Raw genomic sequence first — 13,875 nt, forward strand, 5'->3', positions numbered from 1 at the left:
TTATATAACAATTTTGGTTGTCTTTTCTTAGTAACAGAATGATCACAATAGTACACACTTTCAGACTGATAGCATTCTGAGTGATAGTTTTTTCCTTTTCTTAATATTGAGTCAAAATTAATTTGTATTTGTATTGATTCACAAGTAGTTTATTTTACACCTAATCTCATATTTAATCTCCTCAAAGGTGAATAAGATGTAATGTTAAAAAAATAAAAAGATAAATTGTTTTCTTTTTGACTAAAAACAGGTAATGGTGATAGTTAATCCTAAAAATCTTTTCACTTTTCCAGAGAAGTAAACATGCTGAGTCTGGACATTTTTGTCCAGATAACATACAAAAATAAGCACATACCCTCATACACTCACAGATCCAGCCCATATGTCACAGATCAGTAAAAGCATGTAGTCTTTGTGGGAGAGTGTGTGTGTGTGTGTGTCATACTCTCTCTGGGGCTGGTTGAGTCAGAGTAGAAGGGGAGGGAAGACGTGTTGTCATGGATGTGAGACAGATCTGTAATCAAAGCCTATGCTGACTCACCAGGGACATAAACACTGAGGGAGCGTACCTCCACAGTCGTAATAATGGAGAAAGACACTAGTGCTGGAGTCGTGTCATCTACTGGCCAACTTGGCAAAACCTCTGACAGTTCCCTGATCAGCAATTTCTATCTCACATACGGCTTCTCTATTATATCCCAGAGCAGCAGGACAGACTCCGGATCAGCTGTCTCGGCCCCTGGGCCTCAGCACAGAGGAGCCATTGTTCAGTGCGGAAAGAATGCACCAGAAAAGCCACCCTCATCATACTCCCGATTTAAAACACAGCCTCCAGAATAGAAATGAGAATTGGGTGATTAAAAATAGGCTGCAAATCCAAAAGCAGATGCTCCTCAGATATTTAAGCAGCTCACTGCAACCTGGCTGACCCTTGTGCATGTGAAGGAGGGAGAGAGAGCAGTCATAAATTATATTGGTAAAACAACACTTCTGCCAAAAAATGAATGTGGAATCTTCAGCAGGAATGCTTATATTTAAACTGAAGACAGTGAAGCAGATCATTTAGTCTGCAGACTTTGTCTACTTTCTCACGAGTCCCACAGTAGTTGTGACTATGTGCTTTTTGTTATCATTAGATTTTGAATCCCTGAATCCCTGCTCAGTTTGCTGGAATAAAGTGCTGAATACATGTTGTCGCTGTCCAATGAAAATGAAAAATGCATCTATTATTTTTGTCCATTTTTAAGTTTACTAAATCATTTGAACACAGCACCTGTCCTTCACGTTGGATAAACTTTTCATGATGAATGGACCAATAGAAATGCTCAACAATTACTTGGAATCTTTTGTTTCCCCTTCTCCTGTAAAGTTACTCTTTTTAGAGATACATGTTTTAATTTGCCATCATTAATATATATAATACACTTCAATCTATCATACACAAACCCTATATCAAAATAGTCTAGAAATTTGATGTGTAGGCATTACAGAGCCTGTCAGAGCCTGATGCTCTGTTTGTGTATGTGTGGAAGTCTGTTATAATCAATCCCTGACATTTAGCCCATTATGATTCAACCCACATTCAGAATGAACCAGCTGAGTATCTATTCAAACAGTCATTTCCCCATATTCAATTTTGCATTCGCTTGTAAACAGCGTAATAAAATGACACTCAAAGTGCTGGCTGGGAGTCAAGTGAAAGGCTATATTAACTTATATTGGACAGACCAACCAAACCAGAACAAGTGAACATTTTAAACATATTAAATGTTAAAGTTAGTGTTAGAGGTCTTGCCCCAAAGCCTTAATAATACAGCATTGTGTGTAGCACCCTTTTTGAACAGGGGAACTGAACCCTACCGTCTGTTTGGATGCTGTGGTGTTACTGACTATTAATACCGGTCCCTTTTGTAACTGTTAAACATATTTAATTACATTTAAGTCAATGGTCTAAATCTCACAAAATGTCATGAAAGTTAAAGATCATGGCAAAACATATGACTTTCAAACTGCCATCCAACACAAGAGGCACTCCTCTTCCCTCATTCATACTACACCAAAGCTTGGCAGCTCACACAGTCGTTTCTCAAGTCTCTGCCCAAAAAGGGCCCAGCATTTCAATATCATATCAGAGACAATTGCTCCCAGTCGGATCTCTCTCCCCTTGTGTCCTCTGTATTAGAGCAGAGAGCCAAGCTCTCCTCTTGCTCCCTGTCTGCTGCAGCTGTTCCAACTGAGCTCTTTGCAGAAGACTATTGGCATTGTACAAGAAATATAAATCAGCTCTTGTTCCGTTTGCTCTTGCGCGCACACGCACACACACACAGAATGCTTGCAATAGCACAAATAATGACCAAGAAAATATGGACCTCAAATCTTCTGAATGTACACAAATGTACAGACTAAACATAATGTATACAGGAGAGCCAGGCAAAAACTAAAGTCCTGTAAAATGTGCATAAGGAATCTTTCTATATCCCCACAGCAATGACATCTGCAAGTTTTGACGGCACTCAGAGAGCTCAGCTTGATTTTTTTTTTTAAGATGCAAAGCGCCTCATGGAACTGGATTATAAATCACCTTAAAGAATTGCATCACAGGCACTATTTCTCAACATATTCACTCACAGTTTGGGACCGCTGCAAGAAGGGGCGCAATTGTGCTTAATAAATGACACCATGTGTTATTGTTTACCATGAAAATAATTTTTGTTGTTTGTTTTTTTTCAAACACAGATTTCACAGCTATGTCATTTCCCTCTTAGTAGCTGTAATATAGCAACTATTTGAGGCATATTAACAATTCACTGTGCTAAGCTATCTTAACATATGAACTGTGGATTTTTCCAGAGTCACCCTTTCACATGTAGTGTAAAACTAGAGATTTGTCCATGTCGGATGTGTTAACACAGCTGGAAATATTCCGGGTGGTTCACGTATGGGGCGGTGCTTGTATAGCGCATGCAGGAGGCAAGGCATGAATTCAGTGAATTCTCTGGAACAGTACCTGGACTTCGTACTAAGGTGCAGGCAGGAAAATGTCTGGGTAATGTCTGGTACAAATGAGTCTGATATTTGCATTCATGAATACAGCTCCGCTGGGAAATATCTGGAAAAGTTCTGTGTTACTATGAATGTCTGACAGTGGTTTAGCCATCACATGACAAGGTTAGTCATAAGAGGAGGGTACACAAGTTTTTGTAAGTTTCATGCCACAGACTCTACTATTGATATCATGCTAATAAAACTGAAGTTCCATCATGCTGATATTTGCTTGGTGCAGCAGATAGTGTCGCAGTCACACAGCTCCAGGGACCTGGAGGTTGTGGGTTCAAGTCCTGCTTTGGGTGACTTGAGGAGTTTGGTGTGTTCTCCCCGTGTCCGCGTGGGTTTCCTCTGGGTGCTCCAGTTTCCTCCCACAGTCCAAAAACACATGTTGGTAGGTGGATTGGTGACTCAAAGGTGTGTGTGTGTGTGTGTGTCTGTGTTGCCCTGTGAAGGACTGGCGCCCCCTCCAGGGTGTATTCCCCGCCTTGCGCCCAATGATTCCAGGTAGGCTCTGGACCCACCGTGACCCTGAACTGGATAAGCGTTTACAGATAATGAATAAATTATATTTGCTTTAATACTATGAGTTAAAATATTTGCTACATTCCCAGTGCTGATGATAGGTTTTGTCCTTTCCCATCAATATGGACATCAGTGTGTTCTATGTCATTTTGGAAAATAATAAGTCACATCTGTGCTGCTTGTTTTTGTCTTCTCTTTGCAGATGATCCTGGCGTAGTCTTTTTCGAGTCTGGAATGGTTCTCAGCCACTTTAGTTGTGGAAGAAATGAGCTTAAATCGGGTCGAGCAAAAGTAAATAAGAGGCAGACTCCATTGCTGCCTGATGCAAGGACTCAATGAACACAGATGGCTCCATTCAGTCCTCTGAACCACAACAGGAAGAGAGCTAACTATAAACCACTTCCTGTGTCAAATGAAGAGCAGCGACATGTTGTGTTTATGAGCAGAGCAGGACAGTTACTGCTAAACTTCTGAAAAGAGAACTGCCAAAGAGAACTGCAGTCAGATTCTAGTGCACTAGAGTTAAAGGCATGCTGTGTTGGTTTCTGATAGTTAAAATGCCAGAATGTCTCTAAATGAAGATATGATTAAACAAAAGAAATAGGTTAGCAGCCCCAACCATTATTAGCAGGCTAATGCAGTAGATGATGGTTGGATTATACGCTGGTTAGTCAGCACAAGTTTTAGAGAGGGTCCTTTCCCTTTTACTGCAGCTGTGCAGTATTTTGTTTAATCCACTGGGTGTGCATAATCATATGCAACCACTTACATTACAGAGTGGAGGAGGGGGGCTGCTGAAAGGGGCAAATCATTGACGTGCCTTCTGCTACTCACCCAAATATATCTGATCAATTTATTGAACATTCTGTAAGAGTGTATGGCCATTATGTCTTAATATTTTGTATCGTTCTGTTTGCGTTTGGTTTTTGTTCAGTGCTCTCCACCTGTCCTGACCGCACAGGCCTAGCGTTGATGACTCACACAAAGCAAGTGCTAGCGTTTTTGTTGAAAATGTTCCCTCAGCAACAGGTCAGGCAAACAAGGCTTCTGTTGAACTTGCCTCGTGCATTGAAATGGTGGAATGGGTGGATCTGCCCTGAACCCATGGTTACACCCTTTAACCGGCATGAGTAACCACACACAAAACAACATGCTCTCAGCCCTACCCATTGACAACACTGGACAAATGCAGACTGTACACAATGATTCAGATGGAAGAAGGCATGTTTCTAAGTAGTTGAGATGAGGACTACTTAACAGTTAAACCAAGGACTGACCAGAGACACAGCTTTGAGGTCTTTAGTACAATAGGCTATAGCTGTAATTAATGTTAAGTAGTCAGTGTCAAACAGGTTCTAATGCAATGAAGTGTGTGAGAAGGAAGAACAATGGGAATCAGCTGCATTGGCTTAGAGATCCATTCCAGAGTCACAAGGAAGGAATCTCATTGGCTACAAAGCTGATGCATCACCCTCTTTCAGTGTTGTTAAAATAACACCCCCGAGGTTTCCCATTCATTCTTTTTCCTCTGCTTATTTTCCCCTCAGGAAATCCAGCATCAGAATTCCAGACATTTCCTGAGGAATGCTTTTCCATACTGAAATTCCTTTCAAGTGCAGACCAAATATCATGAACAAATTAAGAGTGAAAAAAAGCACCCAAAAACAGCCTAAAACATTTATTGTATATTTGAGTAATAGAAGCAGAGTGACACTTAAAGTCATGCAGTTTCTTCTCTGCTGCTTTTACTAAGAAGAGTATAAGCTGATGACCTTTAGCCTTCTGCTCTTTTCCTCTCTCTCTGCACCACTCTCTCTAATGTTTCTAGTGTCATCTGAGAACATCTGTAGCTGAGCATGGCCAAGGTCGAGATTAGGAATGCAAACATTACAGAACGCCCACTGCTACATTACAAACTCAGCCGTTTTAGTGTGCTGTGGCCTACAAGGCAGAAAAGCTATGTCTCATAAAAAGCTACATAAGCTTTATATGCATCCTTGTATAAAGGTGACTCCTCGTGCAACCAAACCTGTCCAACAGAAACTAACATGACGCAACCTAGTGCCAGAGTGAGACACATTTTCCACACCTCTGACAAGAAGTAGACAGCAGAGGTTATTTGATAGGCAGCATGGTTCCTTACAAGGACACACACTCATCTAGGAACACAGGCAATTAATGAGCTGTAACACAAGTCTGTTTTGTTATTGTGGGTCCTGTTCTCTGATGTAATGGTTGTGGGCATTTTGAACTGTTCAAAAACTACTTTAACACATTGAAGGGCCCTTGGTATCTGAAGAGGTCAAATTCTTTTCGGGTTTTTGAAAGGTTTTCAAGTACACTACCGATAAATATGGAGTACACTCACATTTAATACACAGTTAATATTTTAGAATGTTCTTGTATTTACATTTAATTTAAATTTATCCCCAATTATTTTTATTGTAATTGTAATAAATAAGCAGGCTTCACTTTTCTGCAGTCTGGAATCCTTTATGACCTATTTGGACACAGAAAAGCTGACCCTAAATGTTTGAGCAGCAGGTTAATTAGCTGATAAGAGGCACAGTTCCAAGTACACAGCTAATTAATGCAAAGTAACCCAAGTGTACCTTACTGTCTCTAAACTGCAGTTGATGGTGCACAACAGTTGTAACAGAGTAATCTGTTCCCCAGATGGCCTTGCTGTATTCTCTCTAGGCTTTACTATCCTTTAACTGGGCTTCCTTTGAGGAAACACTCCCTGAGCAAAAACTATGAAAACTAACTAATCCCGTGTTTGCCAAAAACACAGCACTGCCAACCCGTCCTACAAGCTCCTCGGTGGCATCAAACCAGGCTTTGTGGGAGAGTAAACACCCCGTTGTTATGTTTAATCGGCTTTAATGGAAGGACTGAAGCAGTCCTCTGCTATGACTCCACAAAGTCTGCTCCATGCCTTCCTCACACAGCTGTATGATCTGATTCATCCCTCCATTCTACTACAAACAAGTGTGGACTCATTCTTCTATCCAATTTTCTCTGATGTCCTCATGTGTAGTGTGTAAACCAACTTCAAATCGCTCACTATAAAATAAACCAGTTGCTAGAAAACTCCAGTACTCAGGGTTTTGTAAAGGCCAAGTTTTGTTGGTTTACATTGTAAGTGGAAAAATGAAGGTAGAGAAAAAGGATTAAGACAGTCATGCACAAAGCATGTTCCCTCATTCAAATTAGGGGTTTAGAAAGACAGGTTTCTAGGGCCAAATTTGTGACAAGTTATTTGACAGTGTATCTTCAATAATGATCTTATTAGCTCATCATTGTTATTTCTGTCAAGACACCCACCCCACCCAATCTTTGCATGGCTGAGTCTCACCACAGTGACCACTTCCTCCTCTGGCTGAGTTTCACGCACACACATTCTGAATGGTTATAATCTATAATTTTATGACAAGCTGAAAATCTAAAATATTAAAATGCACTTTTATAAAATACTCTCTCATTCACAAAACAGTTATATAGGTGTTTAACAGTACAATGTTAAATAGTCTAGATATGTCAAAACACCACCCACCCACTCCAAATAAATAAATAACTTTTGGGAAAATCTCTGATAATACTGCCCGGAAAGGCTTGTACAATGACAAATGTAGATGTGGTCATTAGAAGAGTAAAGCAGCAGGTTCTACAATGAAGCTGATGTGGAAGTGAAACTCTCAGATGTGTGTGGAGCAGTTTGGAAACTGTGTGTCACACTTCCTTACTAAGAGTTTAACAGAAGCTGTGGAAAGAAAAAAAAAGAAAGACACCTAGTACTAATTCTATTCTTACTATTCAGCAAGAGTATCTCTTGACCAATTCTATTTTCAGCCAAACAACCAGGCCCACTAGTTTACTGTCATCATACAGAAGCAAATTAAAACCATCACACTGAGAACTTTTAGGACAACTCATTAGGATACAACCTCTACATATTATTCATATTCCACTGTGTGTACTACACTATGGAAAGATGTGGACTGATTCTGTCACTTAAAAAGCCTTCTTGGTGTCTCAAAAGGCTTAGATAAAACAACTCATGCAAAACTGTTTGGTCAACAAAGGATGGATTAGGACAGTCAGTGTTTTTGGAGTTATCCTGTTTCAAGTTGTAATAAACCATAAACCAAATTAGGTTTATTTGTGGTGTTGTCAGAGTCAAAACAGTAACTAATGAAGATTATACAAAGCGTACAGGCTACTATCAACTGCAGCATTTCAGTTAAACTTTGTATTAACTGAAGGTCAGTGCAACACTGAGCCCTTGTTTAATTTATGTGCCACTGGGGGGGGTAAACTGATGATAGAGAAGGTCATGAGCTCAACAATAAAACACAGTAACTTAGGATAGTAAATGAAGGATTACCTTATGCTATTTAGGCTATGACACCCAAAGCTAGTCACCAACTTGATGAGCAAATTTGTTCAGGCTCACATGGTGCACTGACTAATTTGACTACACCCTTATCTGGTGTGAAGAGGAAGAGGCAGCAGACTAGTTCAACATCCGCTCAAGATGGCGGACGTCGCAACAAGTGAGCAGAACACTTGTTATTAACAGCTGTGTCAGCAGCCGTACAAACATTTGTGCTGTGCACCAATGGCTTTCCTTCAGCTTTCTCTGTGTGAAGCAATTTAGCAGCTGTGCAGCCATTGGACATGCAGAATAGCGCATCCTGTTTTTAAACAGGACTGAAGTGGAGGGAATGCTTATTTAGGCAAAAACAGGACCCCAAATGTACAACAGCATATGTAGTTGGAGTACTGCCTTCACTTTTTTTTTTTTTTTTTAAACCTGTTTACAGACTATATATGGAATGGGAGATATCTGCTTAAAATAAGCAATGTAAATGTGCAACAAAAAAATCACCATGTTTAAAAAAAATGCACTAAACTTACTCTGTACTGACTATTTAAACTTAAAGTCCATAAACTCTTACCCGAAAATGAGTTTCTAAACAGTTGGTCAAACGATGTAGTCAAATATTAAACTCAGCTTGCATTCTTTACATTCCCACCTCTCATGGATTCCAAAGTACTTAACACTGTCCCAGTTTGTTAAAAGCTGTGCAAATACAGCCTGACGACAAACACAACCACTTGTATATTCAGTATATGTTTAGTTTCACAAGGGTAAGCCAAACTAGGATTCAGACTATGAACACATGCAGGCATACACACACTGGTAGTAACACAGAGCCAATAAAGAGTTCTCAGACTTTTCTTTCCCTTACTCATTTTGGTTTGGCATATCAAGTGACTGTGGAAACCCCCTGTAAGTAACTTTGTTAGGAAATGACTGTCTTAGGTGCTATGTAGGACATTAAAGACATCTTACAAATACACTGAAACAAGAATGAAGTAAAACCTTTAAAATGACTAAGTTTAATTGGAGCTTACAATTACAATTAGTTTCTGTACATGTTTTTCGAAATGAATAAAGCAATGAGAGAAAATGAGTCATATGAAAGGTTTCTCTCCATTTCAATGGCAAGTTGAGTCCGCTCTGATGCAAGCACTATACTGGAAATGCAAGACTTTAACAATGCCACATGGAGGCAGAACTGCGAGACACACACAGAGTCTGGTTGTTCAAAGCCTAAACTGTAGAAAAAGGTCTTCGTAGATTACAAAAAGCATTTGGCTGCTTTGAGCCTTTAAACAATCTTAAACATCTTTCTTCAATTTGTCTGGGCTACATGGTGATGCAGAAAACAGAAACCCAGTATTCAAGTTGGAAGCTTCTGAAAGCATGACATGTACGTACGAATGTCTAGGCAAGAGTCAGCATCAAAGACTTTTTGCATATAATGTTCCATGGGCAGTTCATCTTCTGATGCTGGTAACATGACAATGGTAAAGTTTAATCCGTCACACTATCTAATATTATGCTTGCTACAACTTTCTGAGAAAACTGTCCTTTACTACAGATGTTAGAACAGTTCTAATACATTTTTGTATAAAATGTCTTGGTATGTCATAACGATGGACTATTTGCAGGAGACAGACCCTCAGATTTTCACACAGACTCCAAAACACAGACAACTGACAAGAGAGGTCAGGAATAACAAGCTTTAAACAAAAAGAAAGAAATCAGATACAAAAACCTATATCTTTCAGAAAAAAATAGAGAATCTGCATTTAGATTAAATTCAGGAATGCTCTACCATGTCAAGCAACAGTCAATAAGGTAAGGTGGCACATCTGCCACAAAAAAAAGAAAAGAAAAGAAAAAAAAAAAAAGCAAAAAGCAAGCAAAACCCATTCTGGTTCAATGTGATAAATTATTAGTTATAAGGGTCATTTCAAAAATCAAAAATAAATGAAAATATAATTCAAATGTTTTGAGCATATTCTTCTGAGATAATGTGTTATCCCCCCGCCCTCCCCATGTTTACTTGTCTTTCTAACTAAAACAGTCAATGCCAATCGGTCTGTCATTAAGATTTGTAATTTGAGGTTAGCCATGTTAAGCCCTCATACAGTCCATCACCCGTGGTAGCACACGAAGGCTGCACATACCAATTCCTATCTCTGATACGCGTCAGTCCCAGCTTCTCTTGAATTTCATGTGGTTTCATGGCATCAGGCAGATCTTGCTTATTTGCAAAGATCAGAATAATGGCGTCCCGCATCTCTCGATCGTTGATGATCCGGTGCAGTTCTTGTCTTGCCTCATCGATACGATCCCTGTCTGCACAATCCACAACGAAAATTAACCCCTGTGTGCCAGTGTAGTAGTGCCTCCACAAGGGACGAATCTTATCCTGTCCGCCAACGTCCCACACGTTGAACTTCACATTTTTATAGGTTACAGTCTCCACATTAAAGCCCACAGTGGGTATAGTGGTCACAGACTGTCCCAACTTCAGTTTATATAGAATGGTGGTTTTACCTGCTGCATCCAGCCCTAACATCAATATTCTCATCTCCTTGTTGCCAAATATCTTTGACAGCATCTTCCCCATCTTGTAAATAGTTCATAAATACCTGCTTCACGCTTACAAAAAAATACGTATTGACACAATGTTACTTGAAAGTTTGAAAGAGTTCTTGCTGATTGTGCTGTCTGTTGGAGCACAGTTCACCTGCAGTCAATCAACATGAACTATGAACCAATTCCTTTGGGGGCCAGCACTCATCCAGTAAGACTGCTGCATACAATGTATGACTGGAAGTTAACTTTATTTTTTGCAGCCAGATGCAGTCTGAATTTAGACACTGCAGTCCAGATGGGAAGTTACAGGAGCTCAAGTCAACGCACTACCTTCAATAGTAGCAGTGCTCAATGATCCTCAGGCTTCAAGGTTACTAAAGGGAGGGTATAAGATATGACTGTGCCCAGTTCACTGTGCTGTCAGTTGCTTGCGGAAGGCCTCGGGGAGCCTGCGGTCCTTCACACTTCCCCTCAGGTTCTTCCTTCTCCTGTCAGCCAATGGGCAAAAGCTCAAAAGACCCTTGGGTAAATGTTTAACGAATCCCAGCCACAACAGCCGTCCTGCAGTCCACCCAAAGTCTCAGTTCAAGCCTCAGTTAGAGAATCCGTGCCGCCGTCCTTCCCCCTAAGAGACAAGAAAGCTTTAGAGCACACCTCAAGAAGGCCAACCCGTTAATAGGCTCCGGCTCGCTTCTTATTCGCCCAGGACTTATGAGTATTTTCCGTTCCACCTTAAACGTTGCGGCGGTTACACTCAAATGCCAGAAGGCAGAACAATTAAGGTGAAACGGAAAACTAGAGTAAGACCTTAAAGAATAAGAATACAAATCTGAGCCTCATGGCCCCGCTAGCCGGCGGCTAAAGCTAGCCGAGGAGCCCGGGCTCGTTCACAGAAAACACACACACATGAACATACACTCCACAGGAGCAAACACAACCGGCACGGACTTTCTCACTCTCATTCAGTGTTAATGGAAGAGCAGTAAAACGTGTATGAGGTTACCTCTGGAGGCCCACCATTCTAGCCGAGCCTCGAGCCCCGTGTTCCGCCGCAGACCCACTCTCTCAGCGCCGAATAACACAGCGGAAAAGGTGTGGACGCGAATCATCCGCCACTTCCTTCTCCACTACAGCCCCCTCCCTCCCTCCCGCTGAGCCCCGGCCTTTACTCACAACAACACTGACCTCTGCTGCCTGCGATAAACACTGCTCCACAACAGACACCCCGTGCTGTCAGAGACACTACAAACTTTCACTGTTTATGCGATTAAGGACACGGCGATGACAAGTGATTATTTCATGTCAGTTTTTACCAATAAAGCAATTAGAGATATTAATGGATTTATATATATTTATATATAACGTTTATTTCCGAACAAATTTCTAATACTACATATTTATACTGGAAAAAAAAAGAATTTAATCAAATAAATTAATAAAAAGTTGTCCAAAGTTATACAGGCAGGCAGCTCAAACAAGATATGGGCAGCAATGAGGGGTCCTTGAGCAAGGCACCAAACCCACAACTGGGCACCTGGGATGGCTGCCCACTGTTCTGGGTGTGTGTTCACAGCCCCTATTATAATAGTGTGTGTGTGTGTCTGTGTGTTCACTGCCACATATAGGTTAAATGCGGTAGACATATTTCATTGTATATTTGTAATTTCATTGACAATGAAATTACAGGTAAAAGGACAAATACGACGAAAATAATTACACATTTAGTTTAATTTCACATATCCTGGAGTTTCACTGCACTAAAATGCTAAATGGCACTGACCCAGGCCATTCATTTTAAAACATCATCTTCATTTTTGAGGGCGGCACGGTGGCGCAGCAGGTAGTGTTCGAGTCCTGCGCCGGGTGACCGTGAGTGTGGTGTGTTGTCTGCGTGGGAGTCCAAATACACACGTTGGTAGGTGGATTGGCGACTCAAAAGTGTCCGTAGGTGTGAATGCGTGTGTGTGTGTGTCTGTGTTGCCCCGTGAAGGACTGGCGCCCCCTCCAGGGTGTATTCCTGCCTTGTGCCCAATGATTCCAGGTAGGCTCTGGACCCACCGCAACCCTGAACTGGATAAGTGCTTACAGATAATGAATGAATGAATGAATGAAATGAAATGAATGAAAATCTTCATTTTTGTCATCATACTGAACAACAACAATAATCAGCTACAGTTATAATACAGCTGTGATTATCTTTTTTTTTTGAGAGAGATTTTTAAATGTTTCTTTTTAGATATCATCAATGGTGTTCATAGCTCATGTTAGTTGTCTGTTTTAGTGTCTGAAAAATCTCAGTTTTCAAATCAGCATTACACTTGTTAGAATGGTTAAGAGTATGTGGTTATATCTAGCAAATATCTCCACCAAAATAATTTCACCTGAATGTTTATAGATAGACTTGCAGATAAGTCTAATAAAAGTAAACGTAATACATTTTAAAACAAGCCCAACTATAAAATGCAGAGTTTATTATAAATGCAGACGTTACATACACTGATAATAATGTTTAATTAACTTGGCAACTGAGAAGTTATGATGATAAAAATGTAAAATCACTTTTTTCCGGTGTACACAGACACACTGTGTGCCTTATTACTTAATGCTCCAGAAAGTTGTTGACTGTAAAAGTAGTGTCTCCGAGATATTTGCTCCATCTTTGGGCTTCCAGTACTGGGGAACCCTTGAAGAGATAAAATGCGTTGCTGCCATTTCATGAAAGGCAGTAGTGCTTGCATTCTGGCTGCATGCCTCTGTCTGATATCAGCAAATGTCAAAGTATCCCATGCTGGTTTGTCATCAGATGCCAGTATCCATGGTGTATCTGTTGTCTCCTCCCCATAAATGCCTTCCATTAACGGATCTGATGGCTCCCCATTTCCTCTGACCAGCTTCTCCCAAGAGGCCTTTGGGTTAATCCTGGAACTACTCACCTCTCCAATGATACCAGGGTTGTTTTTCAGGGCAGGAAGAATGGATGTATAAGAAATCTTGTTTCTTGTGCCTTGCGAGGAACAGTGAAAGTGTCCCAGTGAGAGTTTACTCCAGGACCTGAGAAACTGCCTTTGTTGGTGTTCGAGCTCTCTCTGGTTGTATCTGTACTCCAGCTCAAGGCTTCTTATGAGACCTCTGTGCTGCTGGATTTGGTATCGGTGAAGCCCGTTATTACTTGTAGATTTTTCTTTCTCTGTTTTCATCATCTTTGTTTGTCCTTAATGTATAACAAAGTTGCAGAAATAAAACCTTCAAAAATACACTTTGCACAGTGTTAGTATCCAGTCTTAAAGTTGTGTTATACAGCACATCATGCTCTAAAGAAAAAGTTCAAATGAAGAACATTCATATTT

General features: G+C 40.5%; 1 protein-coding gene across 1 annotated transcript; it reads right to left on the reverse strand.

Annotated features, from left to right (window-relative positions):
* Positions 1-8,560: 8,560 nt before the first annotated feature.
* arf6b (ADP-ribosylation factor 6b) lies at positions 8,561-11,657 on the reverse strand. Its single transcript, XM_066669696.1, has 2 exons — positions 11,532-11,657; positions 8,561-11,153 (listed from the first exon to the last, which is right to left on the reverse strand). The coding sequence occupies exon 2, from the start codon at positions 10,557-10,559 to the stop codon at positions 10,032-10,034; it is 528 nt and encodes a 175-aa protein (XP_066525793.1). The 5' UTR covers positions 10,560-11,153; positions 11,532-11,657; the 3' UTR covers positions 8,561-10,031.
* Positions 11,658-13,875: the final 2,218 nt, after the last annotated feature.

The sequence above is a fragment of the Hoplias malabaricus genome, chromosome 1 (assembly GCF_029633855.1).
Source record: "Hoplias malabaricus isolate fHopMal1 chromosome 1, fHopMal1.hap1, whole genome shotgun sequence".
Classification (NCBI taxonomy): Eukaryota; Metazoa; Chordata; class Actinopteri; order Characiformes; family Erythrinidae; genus Hoplias; species Hoplias malabaricus.

Excerpts from the sequence above, each read along its gene's own strand:
- arf6b (XM_066669696.1), bottom strand. The coding sequence starts at position 10,559 with ATGGGGAAGATGCTGTCAAAGATATTTGGCAACAAGGAGATGAGAATA.